General features: G+C 41.4%; 1 protein-coding gene across 1 annotated transcript; it reads right to left on the bottom strand.

The window, feature by feature from the left end:
• Positions 1 to 2,586: 2,586 nt before the first annotated feature.
• On the bottom strand, positions 2,587 to 13,705 carry LOC141191594 (uncharacterized). Its single transcript, XM_073661525.1, has 2 exons — positions 13,669 to 13,705; positions 2,587 to 10,690 (listed from the first exon to the last, which is right to left on the bottom strand). Exons 1-2 carry the CDS (start codon positions 13,703 to 13,705, stop codon positions 8,493 to 8,495), a joined length of 2,235 nt encoding a protein of 744 aa, XP_073517626.1. The 3' UTR covers positions 2,587 to 8,492.
• Between the last annotated feature and the right edge of the window lie 607 nt (positions 13,706 to 14,312).

The following is a 14,312-nucleotide window of genomic DNA, read 5'->3' as shown; positions in this document are numbered from 1 at the left end:
ATATATATATATATATATATATATATATATATATATTTAACCCAAAATTGTTGTATCCCAATTTTTCAATGCGCATTGTAAACTATTAGTTAAATTGAATATCTTTATATTTCTTTGAATATTCCGCAAGTACATATTATATAATATGAGAGTAAGTCACTGGAATTTCAGACACTTGAAAAAACTCTTGACTTAGATTCTTTTTTCACTGGCTGCCCGGTCTTAAGTTACATCAGCTGAAAATAGAATGAATGGGATCCTATACTATTAGCTCAAAGTTCAAAGGCCGCAGCTGTCACACGTCATGCTGTAAAGCTACTTGTTATAACGAACACTTCATGCACAGAAAATATTAATTAATTAATGTTACACATAATAATTAACTAGTTATTATTTTAAAATGTTATACACATAAATCATGCAATTTTTCCACTTCCTGTGTGAATAAAGAAATAAATCCATTTTAGAGTTGTTTGATCAAATCCTGCTTTGGAATGAAACCTCTAAGGAAATATAAGAAAATAAAATTAAATATTAAATTTATACAGAAACAGAATTATTTAAATATCTTATACATATATTGGTTGGTTCTAATGTAATTCAAAATATTGTTACTTAAATTTATATATGAAGTTCTAATTTATTAATTAATATATATATATATATATTTTTTTATAAATATATATATATACAATTATACACAATCTCTACTTAGACAAGTGTATATATATATATATATATATATATGAACTATTAGAAACTATGTAACTACAATTTTACTGTATAAGATTATAAATAAATATTAAGACATTGTAACACTTCTATGCTACATTATAATTACAGTTTTTTCTTAGCCACTCCCTAAACCAAATCTTCTGTCTCTCTCAAATATCTCCAGGAACGCCCTATTTAGGAAAGACATTTTTCTATCCTTCAAAACCTCAGAGAACTGCCTGTTCTTCTGTCCACATTCCATGATGTCACTGTGAGCTGGTCGTCTCACCTGACTCTGTCCGTCTATTTCGGCCATTTTCTTTCTTAGGGAAAAGTCATAGCTTTGCATTTTTAACTCTTTCTGTAAAGAGATGGACCTTTGCACTGGCTGATATGGCTTATAACAGATATGAAATCTCCTGCGTATTCGATAGAGTTCACTTTGGGGATGACTCAGTCTAGGAGAGTTTGATATTGGCTTTTGGTAAGAATTTACCTTTTCTGGTTTTATAAATTTAACTTGATTTATTTTCTTTTCACGATTTTCATGTTTTCTAACAAAATCCAGCAACTGAGCACATTCAAATAATGAATTTTTTGTGATGCCATAACTTGGGAAACTGGATCTAGGAATTTGAATTTTTGTACAAAAGTTGTTATCATTTGTTGTACTTTTCCATTTTTGATGAGAGCTTTGTACAACCGTTCAAATATGGACATGAATGTATATGTACATTCCTTCCTACCAATCCTTAGTTTCTGCAGATCTTCTATGTTGGGAAAATCCTTTGTGACACAATAAATCAAATATTTTAACCTGTCCGAATCATTTTCCCATCCATTAGGAGAGTAACATCTGGACAATGTCACAGGAATCCATATTTTAAATAACTGATTCCTCTCCTCATTGGATAAATCAAACTTATCAGAAAAGCTCTTAAATGTCTCTGAATTTCTACAGGCATGGATTTTGACATCATATTTTCTCATGATTTTGTATAATTTCAGCAAATTTTTCCTCATTTTAATTTGTAGTTGAGCCTGGGTAATTCCTGAATTCTCTGATATTTTTAGTGGCTCTTGTACGTCCGTTCCTCCTACGTCACTCACGTCTCCTCCCACATCACCTAGTATGTCGGTTTCTCGTATATCAGTCATGTCTCCTCCCATGTCAGGTTTCTGTATGTCCGTCACTTGGTCAGACCCAAGGTCACCTTCAGTTACAGACACGTGTCTTACTTCTTGTTCATTTTCCACATTACAGTCAGAATCATTGTCACTATCTGACACTATTTCTACACTATTTTCCTGCTTAGAACTTTCAAGTACAAAATTATGAAATACATGTACAAGATGTAGAATATTCCGCAATTTCTGTTTGTCTCTATTTACCAATTTAGAAGTTAACTGTAAATTCTGCAATTCACATTCTTTGTATAAACTGAGCCACAAAACGTCTAAGTCATTTCCTACATTAATTTTGAAATTAATATTACTTTGTTTAGCAAAAGAAGAAATTATATCCATATTTTGCTTACCTTAAGATTCCTTAGCTTCTCTTTATCAGCACGTCCTGTCTTCAGTTCGTCTGATTCTTTTCCTGTGTGATTCTGTTCCTTGTTAGTACCTCTGCTTCCTGTTAGTCCTCAGTCTGTAGGTTCCTTTCTGCTTCTTGTGACAAATTAGTGAATTTACTGACACATGAACAACAGCTGTTCAACTCGTCAGGAATACCCCCCTTTGTTCAAAAAAGGAAATTCACTTTTAAAAAAAAACGAAAAAACAGGACTGGCTGGCTCACCATTGTAAAATAATACTCTTTCTGTATTATTTTTTCTACTGAGGACTTCTCAAAGTATCAATATCACGATATTCTTATAAAAAAATGTATCTATTTATTCTTGGATTGTCCATTAAATAGAATCAGATTGCAGCAGGTACATACAATAATTAGTTAAAAAGTAATTGTCCATTTGTCCATAATTAGCTTAATTGTTAAGATTCACCCATCTTTCCTTGGATCCTGGCTGGTAAATCACGTCTTTGTCCAGCACGTGTCCAGGCCTACGTCAGCTGCTTCTCAGCATGAAGATTCTTGTGTCTTGTGGGGTGGGAAGAGCAAGAGAGCCCCCCTTTTCTGTACCATGGGCTTTTATAGCCAGTCGTATGGCACACCTGTTCTACATATGGTAGTGAACTAAAAATATACACACAAATAGCGCATGTCAACTAGACACGATGGCTGATGCATAGAACTCAAAATTTGAGAATAAAATGAATATCCGCTATTAATTATTTAACAGGTACCATGAATACTAGGATAGGGACGAGGGGTACCCTACATACAAGGACAGGAATGCGGGGTACCATGCATACCAGAATGAGGGATGGAGTGCCATGCATACCAGGATAGGAATGCGGGGTACCATGAATACCAGGATAGGGATGGGGAACCATGAATACCAGGATAGGGATGAGGGGTACCATACATACCAGGATAGGAATGCGGGGGGTTCCATGCATACCAGGATGAAGGGTACCATGCATACCAGAATAAGGATGAGGGGTACCATGCATACCAGTATAGGGATGAGGGGTGCCATGCATACCAGTATAGGGATGAGGGGTGCCATACATACCAGGATAGGGGATGGGGTGCCATGCATACCAGGATAGGGATGAGGAAGCCATATATACCATGATTGGGGATGAGGCGTGCCATGCATACCAGGTTTCTGGGATGAGGAATCCATACATACCAGAATTGGGATGAGGGGTGCCATGTATACCAGGATGAGGGATGGGGTGTCATGCATACCAGGATGAAGGGTACCATGCATACCAGAATAGGGATGAGGGGTACCATGCATACCAGTATAGGGATGAGGGTTGCCATACGTACCAGGATAGGGGATGGGGTGCCATGCATACCAGGATAGGGATGAGGGAGCCATATATACCAGGATTGGGGATGAAGCGTGAATTGCATACCAGGATAAGGGATTGGGTGCCATGCATACCAGGTTTCTGGGATGAGGTCATACATACCAGAATTGGGATGAGGGGTGCCATGTATACCAGGATGAGGGATGGGGTGCCATGCATACCAGGATGAGAGGTACCATACATACCAGAATAGGGATGAGGGGTACCAAGCATACCAGGATAGGAATGAGGGGCACCATGCATACCAGGATGAGGGATGGGGTGTCATGCATACCAGGATTGGGGGATGAGTGGTGCCATGCATACCAGGATGAGGGATTGGGTAACATACATACCAGGATTGGAATCAGGGGTGCCATGCATACCAGGATTGGGGTATGAGGAGGCCATACATACCAGGATTGGGGGATGAGGGGTGCCATACATACTAGGATAGGGATGAGGGGTACCATGCATACCAGGATGAGGGATGGGGTGCCATGCATACCAGGATTGGGGGAGTAGTAGTGCCATACATACCAGGATTGGGATGAGGGGTGCAATGTATACCAGATTTGGAATGAGAGGTGCCATGCATACCAAGATTGGGGATGAGGGGTGCCATGCATACCAGGATTGGGGATGAGGGGTGCCATGCATACCAAGATTGGGGATGAGGAGTGCCATGCATACCAGGATTGGGGATGAGGGGTGCCATGCATACCAGGATTGGGGGTGAGGGGTGCCATGCATACCAGTATGAGGGATTGGGTGCCATGCATACCAGGTTTCTGGGATGAGGAAGCCATACATACCAGAATTGGGATGAGGGGTGCCATGTATACCAGGATGAGGGATGGGGTGTCATGCATACCAGGATGAAGGGTACCATGCATACCAGAATAGGGATGAGGGTTGCCATACGTACCAGGATAGGGGATGGGGTGCCATGCATACCAGGATAGGGATGAGGGAGCCATATATACCAGGATTGGGGATGAAGCGTGAATTGCATACCAGGATAAGGGATTGGGTGCCATGCATACCAGGTTTCTGGGATGAGGCCATACATACCAGAATTGGGATGAGGGGTGCCATGTATACCAGGATGAGGGATGGGGTGCCATGCATACCAGGATTGGCGGATGAGTGGTGCCATCTATACCAGGATGAGGGATTGGGTAACATACATACCAGGATTGGAATAAGGGGTGCAATGTATACCAGATTTGGAATCAGGGGTGCCATGCATACCAGGATTGGGGGATGAGGGTTGCCATACATACCTGGATAGGGATGAGGGGTACAATGCATACCAGGATGAGGGATGGGGTGCCATGCATACCAGGATTGGGGGAGTAGTAGTGCCATGCATACCAGGATGAGGGATTGGGTACCATACATACCAGGATTGGGATGAGGGGTGCAATGTATACCAGATTTGGAATGAGAGGTGCCATGCATACTAGGATTGGGGATGAGGGGTGCCATGCATACCAAGATTGGGGATGAGGGGTGCCATGCATACAAGGATTGGGGATGAGGGGTGCCATGCATACCAGGATTGGGGGTGAGGGGTGCCATGCATACCAGGATTGGGAATGAGGGGTGTCATGCATACCAGGATGGGGATGAGGGGTGCCATGCATATCAGGATGGGGATGAGGGGTGCCATGCATACCAGGATGGGATGGTGGGGACAAGATGGGGGCAGCAGAAATACCAGGAGGGGGGCAGCACATACCAGCATGGGAGACCATATACCAATAAAAATGCTCACCACCCGGGCATAGAACGGGTTCAATAGCTAGTTACAATATACAGCATGATCTGAAAATACAGCAGTTCCTACCTGAGATGTAGGTTGCCATGTAGGCAAGTGACGGCTAATTAAGAAAAGGACTATATGGCTATGCATATTGTGCAAAGGAGAATAATAGGTATAATCCTTTACGTCTGGATGTAGTATCCTCCATACATCGACCAGTTGAGACCAAAGCACAATTAGCAAAGCTTTTGTTTGTGTTTTAGATTGGTGACTCCAGCCCCGGGACGCGTCTAAAGAAGGATCCAAGACAAAATTAAAGTCACCTCCAATGATAAGGTCCTCCGCAAAATATTTTAGTTTGTTTAAGTAATAACGACATGTCTTAATTTGGTCACAATTAGGGAGATAGCAGTTCGCCAAAGTCATAATTTTGGAGTAGATGGAGATCTTAACAAACACATACCTCCCTTCCGTGTCAGACAGTGTTTTTACAATAGTACGCGGCAGTGATCTGTGGTGGCCTATACTCAGCACCTTAGACTTCAAAACTGCATTTTTCTGGGACGCCAAGATGAATAATATCTATTAGTAATCTGAGGTACAGTATATGATCGCCTCTAAAGTGTGACTCCTGAAGAAAGAAAATGTACGTGCTGTTTATGCCTACGATAAAACACTTGAGCTCCTTTCTCTGGAACATTAAGTCCTCTGGCATTCAATGAACAAGTTTTGAGTTGTGCCATATTATATGAAAAAAAGGGGGAATGGAAGAGAGAAAGGTTAAGAGAAAAGAGGAAGTATAGACGGTAGAAAGTAACGTCTACCTCTCAGTGTCTAAGAAGTATAGATAATGAATATATCAAAACAGATCCCAATGCAAGTCCCTAACTGGGGGTTGTCTTTACAGGCATAAGGGTATGTGCCCACGTAGCGTTTTACAAGCGTATATGCTGCAGAATTTCTGCAGCGTAAACGCTTGTAAAACGCTTGTTAAGCTGCACCCTATGGTCCCCAATGAGAATCTGCAAGTTCTATGCCCATGCTGCAGATTTTTCCGCAGCGTTTTTGATGCGCACAAAAATCCGCAGCATGTCAATTAATTTTTGCGTTTCTGCATGCGGAATTGCCTTCGCAATGCAATAAAAAACGCAAGGCAATTCCGCATGTAGAAAACGCATGATAAACACTTGCGAAATTCCGCATGCGTTTTTCCGGGAGAGGACATGCAGAAATGAAGCAGAAATTTTCTGCTTGATTTCCGCAACGTGGGCACATAGCCTAAGTCAAACTTTCAGTTCTAGGATTCCTATTAGGTGGAGCCATGGAATATAAAGCAAGTAAAGTAATACAGCCTGATATTACAGTAGTATCATGTGAACTCAACTTATATGCCGGTCTAAGATCTTATATGAACTTAGACATTCTATATAGTGGAAGAGTGGCTCCTAATGCTCTATTTAGATATATCTAATTATATGCTCAAAGAAGTAAGCATCTGCAAACTGTCTCTCATCAGGGAAGACAAGATTCATTTCAGGAGCTCATATGATTGGCAGGTTCCTTTCCCATCTGGCTGCATCACCATGAAGTTCCTGATCCATTGAACGCCTTCTGTGACGTGCTGGAACTCTCTGTGGCAATGGTGGAGCAGGTGGCCAGTCAGATATATGGAATGTCCAGGGCATCACAAATAGGTCTCATGTTGCTTGGATCTTTGAAAATATACAGCTGGAATGGGTACCCCCAGGAGTACATCAGGCCATTTTCCCGGATGGCATCAAGTAGTGGTTTCAATACCCTTCTTTTAGCAAGTGTCATTCAGGATAGATATGTGAGCAATTATATGCGTTTTCCATTGAAATCACCAGGATCCAACTCCTCTGCTTTCCTCACAATGGCCTCTTTTACATTGAAAAAATGTATGCGAGAGATAATGTCCCTTGGACTCTCAGGATCTGGGCCATGATTGCCTATTGTACGGTGCGCCTTATAAATCTCCACCTCCTTATCAATAGGATCACCAAGGATATTATGAATAATGATCGCAGTGTTGGCATAATCACTTGTGCATTGATGCTTTCAGGTACACCCTTTATCCAGATATTATTGTGAATTTATTGCTCATCAACCATATTAAACAGATGGTTTATTTACTGGCTGTGAAGATCCAGTGTTAGTTTCTGAGCATTATGATGGCCACCAACTTGGATGACATTATCCTCTAATCTCTGTACCTTGTCAGTAAGCTGTGACAGGATAGAAGTGAGGGGACGTATTTCAGTATTGTATGTGGTCTCCAGCCTCTGAATATATTGCTCTATATCTTCTTTAGTAGGGATAGACGCAATCTGATATACAAATAAGTTATGTTGTTCCCCATATCAGAATAACCTGTGGTTGGGGGGTAAATGTCCCTGTGAAGCAAGCACTGCTCAGTATGTGGGCTTTGGTGAGAGTACAGGGAGATTTGTGGAGCTGTTTTCTTGTGAGGCCTACATTAAGAGAGAAGTTGGTGCAGGACTTACAGGCTGGAGCTGTCTGGCATCATGAGGGTTAAGACTGCTTCTTTTTCCACGCTGAGGTGAGGCAGTAATAGCTCCAGAGCAGGAAGATAAGACCTTCCATAAGAAACGCTGCATACGAGACATGCTGACGGAGGTGGAGGACCTCAGATTAACCTCTGATCTCTTCTTTCTTTTCCATATCGGACGTCATGTTTGAGGCTGTAAATTGCTTATAATTCCCCTAGGAACACGGTCTGAAGAGAATACTCTCAGTGTGTGCGTTCTCTTGGTGCTATGTCCAGGCCATGATGGGGAGCAGGATTGTGTGATGTAACAATCTTGTGTGATGTAACATCCTTACGGAAACGCGATTTGTGACACCGATGGAACAGCGCCAGAACAGGAAGTGCGTATGAGTGTATTTATTTTAACAAGGCCAAACATGAGGAATGAGGAGTTGTCCTAGTAGTGGACAACCCCTTTATGAAGATGCAATTTTTGGTTAAAAATGAAAAAGGCTTCTCCTCAGTGTGACTTCTCTGAAGTTTAAGAGTTGATTTCCGTGTAAAACATTTCCCACATTAAGAACATGAAAATGGCTTCTCGTCTGTGTGAGTTCTCTGGTGACTAAGAAATGATGATTTCTTCACAAAACATTTCCCACATTCTGAACAGGAAAAAGGCTTCTCCCCTGTGTGAATTCTCTGGTGCTTAAGAAAAGCTGATTTCCAGCTAAAACATTTTCCACATTCTGGACAGAAAAAAGGCTTCTGCCCTGTGTGAATTCTCTGGTGCCTAACCAAATCTGATTTCCGGCTAAAACATTTCCCACATTCTGAACAGGAAAAAGGCTTATCCCCTGTGTGAATTCTCTGGTGCTTAAGAAAAGCTGATTTCCAGCTAAAACATTTTCCACATTCTGAACAGAAAAAAGGCTTCTCCCCTGTGTGAATTCTCTGGTGCTTAACCAAATCTGATTTCCGGCTAAAACATTTCCCACATTCTGAACACGAAAAAGGCTTCTCCCCTGTGTGAATTCTCTGGTGCTTAAGAAAAGCTGATTTCCAGCTAAAACATTTTCCACATTCTGAACAGAAAAAAGGCTTCTCCCCTGTGTGAATTCTCTGGTGCTTAACCAAATCTGATTTCCGGCTAAAACATTTTCCACATTCTGAACAGAAAAAAGGCTTCTCCCCTGTGTGAATTCTCTGGTGCTCAACCAAATCTATTTTCCGGCTAAAACATTTTACACATTCTGAACAGGAAAAAAGCATCTCCCCTGTGTGAATTCTCTGGTGCTTAACCAAATCTGATTTCCGGCTAAAACATTTCCCACATTCTGAACAGGAAAAAGGCTTCTCCCCTGTGTGAATTCTCTGGTGCTTAAGAAAAGCTGATTTCCAGCTAAAACATTTTCCACATTCTGAACAGAAAAAAGGCTTCTCCCCTGTGTGAATTCTCTGGTGCTTAACCAAATCTGATTTCCGGCTAAAACATTTCCCACATTCTGAACAGGAAAAAGGCTTCTCCCCTGTGTGAATTCTCTGGTGCTTAAGAAAAGCTGATTTCCAGCTAAAACATTTTCCACATTCTGAACAGAAAAAAGGCTTCTCCCCTGTGTGAATTCTCTGGTGCTTAACCAAATCTGATTTCCGGCTAAAACATTTTCCACATTCTGAACAGGAAAAAGGCTTCTCCCCTGTGTGAGTTCTCTGGTGCTTAACCAAATCTGATTTCCGGCTAAAACATTTCCCACATTCTGAACAGGAAAAAGGTTTCTCCCCTGTGTGAATTCTCTGGTGCTTAAGAAAAGCTGATTTCCAGCTAAAACATTTTCCACATTCTGAACAGAAAAAAGGCTTCTCCCCTGTGTGATTTCTCTGGTGTATAACAACATCTGATTTCCGGCTAAAACATTTCCCACATTCTGAACAGGAAAAAGGCTTCTCCCCTGTGTGAATTCTCTGGTGCTTAAGAAAAGCTGATTTCCAGCTAAAACATTTTCCACATTCTGAACAGAAAAAAGGCTTCTCCCCTGTGTGAGTACTGTTATGCTCAACCAAATCTATTTTCCGGCTAAAACATTTTCCACATTCTGAACAGGAAAAAAGCATCTCCCCTGTGTGAGTTCTCTGGTGATTAACCAAATCTGATTTCTGGCTAAAACATTTTCCACATTCTGAACAGGAAAAAGGCTTCTCCCCTGTGTGAGTTCTTTGGTGCTTAACAAAATTTGATTCATCGTTAAAACACTTCCCACATTCTGAAAAGGAAAAAGGCTTCTCCCCTGTGTGAGTTCTCTGATATTTGATTAAACTTGATTTCTCTGTAAAACATTTTCCACTTTCTGAACAAGAAAATGGCTTCTCCCCTGTGTGACTTCGCTGGTGATTAAGAAGATCTGATTTCTGGTTAAAAAATTTCCCACACTTGAAACAAAAAAATCTATTCTCTGCTGTGTGAATGCTTTGATGTTTAAGAAAAGACTTTTCGAGGGAAAAACTATTTCCATATTCTGAACATGAAAATGGCTTCTCTGCTTTAGGAGCAGTTTGTTCTTTAATGCTTATTTTGTGACTTTGATCTTCCTTAGTAGTCGGTAATGAATCAGAAGACAGGACCTGTTTCAAATGATCAGATGACAGATCTTTGCTGTGAAGGGATGACGGTATATCTGGAGTAATGGCATTCACTTCAATTGTATCTTGTGTGATCTCAAGATCATCTGATTTAAAAATTGAAGATGTCAGCTGTCCCTCTGATCTCCTGGTACAGTCATCTGCCAAGAATAAAACCAATTATTATTTATGAATAACATATCCTTAAAATTTATATTGTTGAATATTCCTAATTAATCTCTATGTAAAAATGTACTTGGTAAGTATCATTTTTTACCAAGAAAACATATCACAGAAAAAAATCAGCCTTACCAACACCAAATCAGATAACAAATGCATTAGCATTTTAGTGTTGGTTGGGTGTACTGGGGTGTCTGTCCATGTGGGGTGCACTTATATAGTGCTGGGCAGCCCTCCTGATCTAATAGTATGGGCATCATCAATAGGCTGTAAGCCAGACACTGTGCATCAAACCTACCCGTGTGACTGGCGTCCTATGCAAGCTTCATCTGTGTGCATCTTTAATACTAGGCAACCATCCCCTCCATGAATTGGTATGATTGTGAGTGGTTGCTCCATCAGTATTTTGCACCTGCGCTGCCCCCACCTTTATCATGGGGGTCTGCGGCATCCAGCTAGTGCATTTGTTATATGATTTGTGTTGGTAAGGCTGTATCTTTTTCTGTGATTTTTTTTTTATTTTGCCCTATGTTAGCCGTCATTATTCACCAAGACAATAACAGTTCACAGTCTAATAGAAAACCTCATAGGATGAACCAGTGGATCGTAGTGTCCAACTGTTTGTTCATTCTGCCTCCCAAATATGGAATAAAAAGCCACCAAACAATGTTATGTAGGTGAAATAATACCAATAAAAACTTCTACTCATCTCACAAAAAACAAGTCCCCACTCAGGTCCATCATCTGTCAATGGAAAACCAGAGGTTTCCACATCATTAGTGGCTCAAAGGCTTTTGAAAAGCAACATGGCTTCCATAACCCAATCCAGCAATATCCACTCTCCCAAAGTCAAATCTCCCCCTCACTTCTGAGCCTTGCAGTGCGCCCAAACCACATTTAGCATCCATGTATTTGGCATTACCATAGTGAGAAGAACCCACTTAATTGATGGTGTGTGTCTCCTGGAGCACAATCTGGGCACTATGTGTTGGGTAATGAAATTATATATTTGTAATTTTCACTCTCCATCATCCTGCGTGCTAATTTCCGGAAAGTGCCTGTGGAGTCAAAATAGTCACTACTCCTATAGATTATTTCACTGAGGGTTATAATTTCCAAAATGGAGTCACTTTATGGGGATTTCTACTGCTCTGGTTTTCTGACATTTTGTCATATTAGGGCTTCTGTAAATGGTGGGTCCCATCTCCTCTGGGATCTGCTCCTGCGACGTCTGTTTCTCTCACCAGGAGCCGCCTTATTCATCCTGCAGGCGGCGCTGGTGATGGAGGAGACGTCAGAACCAGAAGCTCTGTGTGGCGCAGGCTCTGTCCAGCCACTAAGATTAGGGTTGTTGGTACCTGTAGTACCATCCAGTCTGGCAGTATGGGTGTGTGTGCTGTCCAGCTGGAGTAATCTGCTCCCTGCTTCAGCCATTTGGAAAGCACCGTACCCTACTAAAGCTGGAAGCATATTGCTGGAAGCTGCCAGATACAGCCTTGTTCTCCTCTGGCTCAGTCCTCTGTGCTCAGCTCCCGACTTGTGTATTTGTGTCCTGTTGTGACCTCGGCCAGTTTACTGACTACTTTTGTGTGATTTTGTATTTTCTCTGACCTCCATGTTCTGACCCGGCTACCTGACTATTCTTCCTTCCATCTCACACCACAGAACATTAGGTAACACTGTGGCCCAATCGTAGGGGGTCTCTGTCTAAGTCCAAATACATGTAGAGGGGTTAAAGGATGATGAGCAAGGCAAACCCTGGGATCTGGAAAATGGAGTAGATGACGCCAAGCCTGTTTGTGGTGGCCATCTTTTGAGCTGCCAGGTGACAATGAACAGTGCCCCCAATACATTGTGTCTGCAAACTATTCCAGCAAGATCTGCATTCAAATAGCTAAATGTCGCTCCTTCCCTTCTTAACCTGCCATGTACCCAGACAGTAGTGTACAACTGTATATAGGGGATTGTCGGATTCAAGAGTAGTTGGAAGTTTGTAAGGTCCATTTGTTTCCTATTATCCTTTGTGAAGAATTCCAAAGTTATCACCATATAAAGTGACACACGTCTGATTTGAAAAATGGGTCTGATTAGGAACACAAAACTGGCTGCAGGAAGGGGTTAAAGCAGAGGATTACTGAAGTCAAAAACTGTGAGTATAGGCAATAACACATCTACTGAAATGATCAAACTCAACAGTCTCCATCAGTAAGTAGTGAGTAACTAGTGGTGAAACCTCTCTGGGGTAATTGGAGTATGGGGCTCGGTGGCTCTTGGGAATCTAAACTATCGTAAGGGAAAATATTTTCTGTCAGATGAGTTTCAAGAAGAAATATTAGATGTTCAAAGAGAACTTTTTATAATAGTGCAGAGCTGAGGTGTCTTATATTTAGCTTAGAGATATATCATGGCACAGGTGTAATGTTTTTATTGTTTCGTTTATCACAATCTGGTTTGAAGTTAGTCGATTTTAAAAGAAATTGAAAAGTCAGGATAAAGGGAAACTCTGTTGTTATTGTACAGAAATTCACACTTGTTCCTCACTGCACATTTAATGCTGTCGATCATAAAAGTGACGTTCGGCCAGAAAGACTGGACCTGGTCTTGTAGGAACCATATGAGCACATTCAGCAGCACAGAAGGGAGAGAAGGTGGATTCATCCAATAAGATATCAGGGATCTAGGAAGCCAACAGCATCATTACCCTCCACTTTCATCATAATATTTTTCTTCAAGTGATTTTCTGGCTTTGTGGTTTACAGATCTGGGCAGGTAACGGTCAGCGTCTCCTAATCCCAGGGGGTAGGTTGATCTTCCAGGTTGTAAGTTCTATGGAAAAGGGTTTTAAATGCCCAAAATCATTTGAACAGTTTTGGGTGGAGGAGAATGTTGTGATCTAGTGGCAAAATGGTAATCACACGATTGTGATATGGCCAGACTACACCACTGATAAAGCAGCCACAGCCGGTGACTGAGAATAATCTGTGACGTCTCTGCATTTAGTGGTCACTACTCACCTGGGTAGTCATATGTAGGAATCTCCTCTTTACACCGCTCATCACCCCTCACATATGTCTCTGTAGTATTAATATGGGTCAGATCTTCACCCTGAAACAAATATTGTAAAAGTCACAAACAGATGAGAAGTCCCATCTATGATCGGCTCTAATCCTGCCATCTCCAACGTACTCATTACACAAGTATAAAATATATAATACTGGTGGATAAAACAAGACTGAACACAAGACCTTCACAGATTTCTACACATCATAGGGGAGATCTCATGACACCTTCTCTCCATCTACCTGATGATCCTGAGGAACATTGGGATCTTCTTGTTTACAGTCCTGTGGAAGAAGAGGACGGGGACATCTCTCTGGTGTTATCCTCTTACTGGATAGATCTGGAGGAAACACATACAGGGACTGAATTCATTCTTTACATACAGATAATTATAGGCAGTGTGTATTTAGTCCTGTCTATTACCTGGTGATGTGAGGGGCTGGGGAACCTCCATCATGACGTCCTTGTACAGATCTTTGTGTCCTTCTAAATACTCCCACTCCGCCATGGCGAAATAGACAGCGACATCCTGACATCTTATAG

Source organism: Phyllobates terribilis, unplaced genomic scaffold (genome assembly GCF_046119375.1).
Source record: "Phyllobates terribilis strain yellow unplaced genomic scaffold, ASM4611937v1 Scaffold_47__1_contigs__length_9908305, whole genome shotgun sequence".
In the NCBI taxonomy this organism is placed as follows: domain Eukaryota; kingdom Metazoa; phylum Chordata; class Amphibia; order Anura; family Dendrobatidae; genus Phyllobates; species Phyllobates terribilis.
The sequence above is the reverse complement of the archived record's forward strand: the minus strand, read 5'-3'. Positions and strand labels throughout refer to the sequence as shown.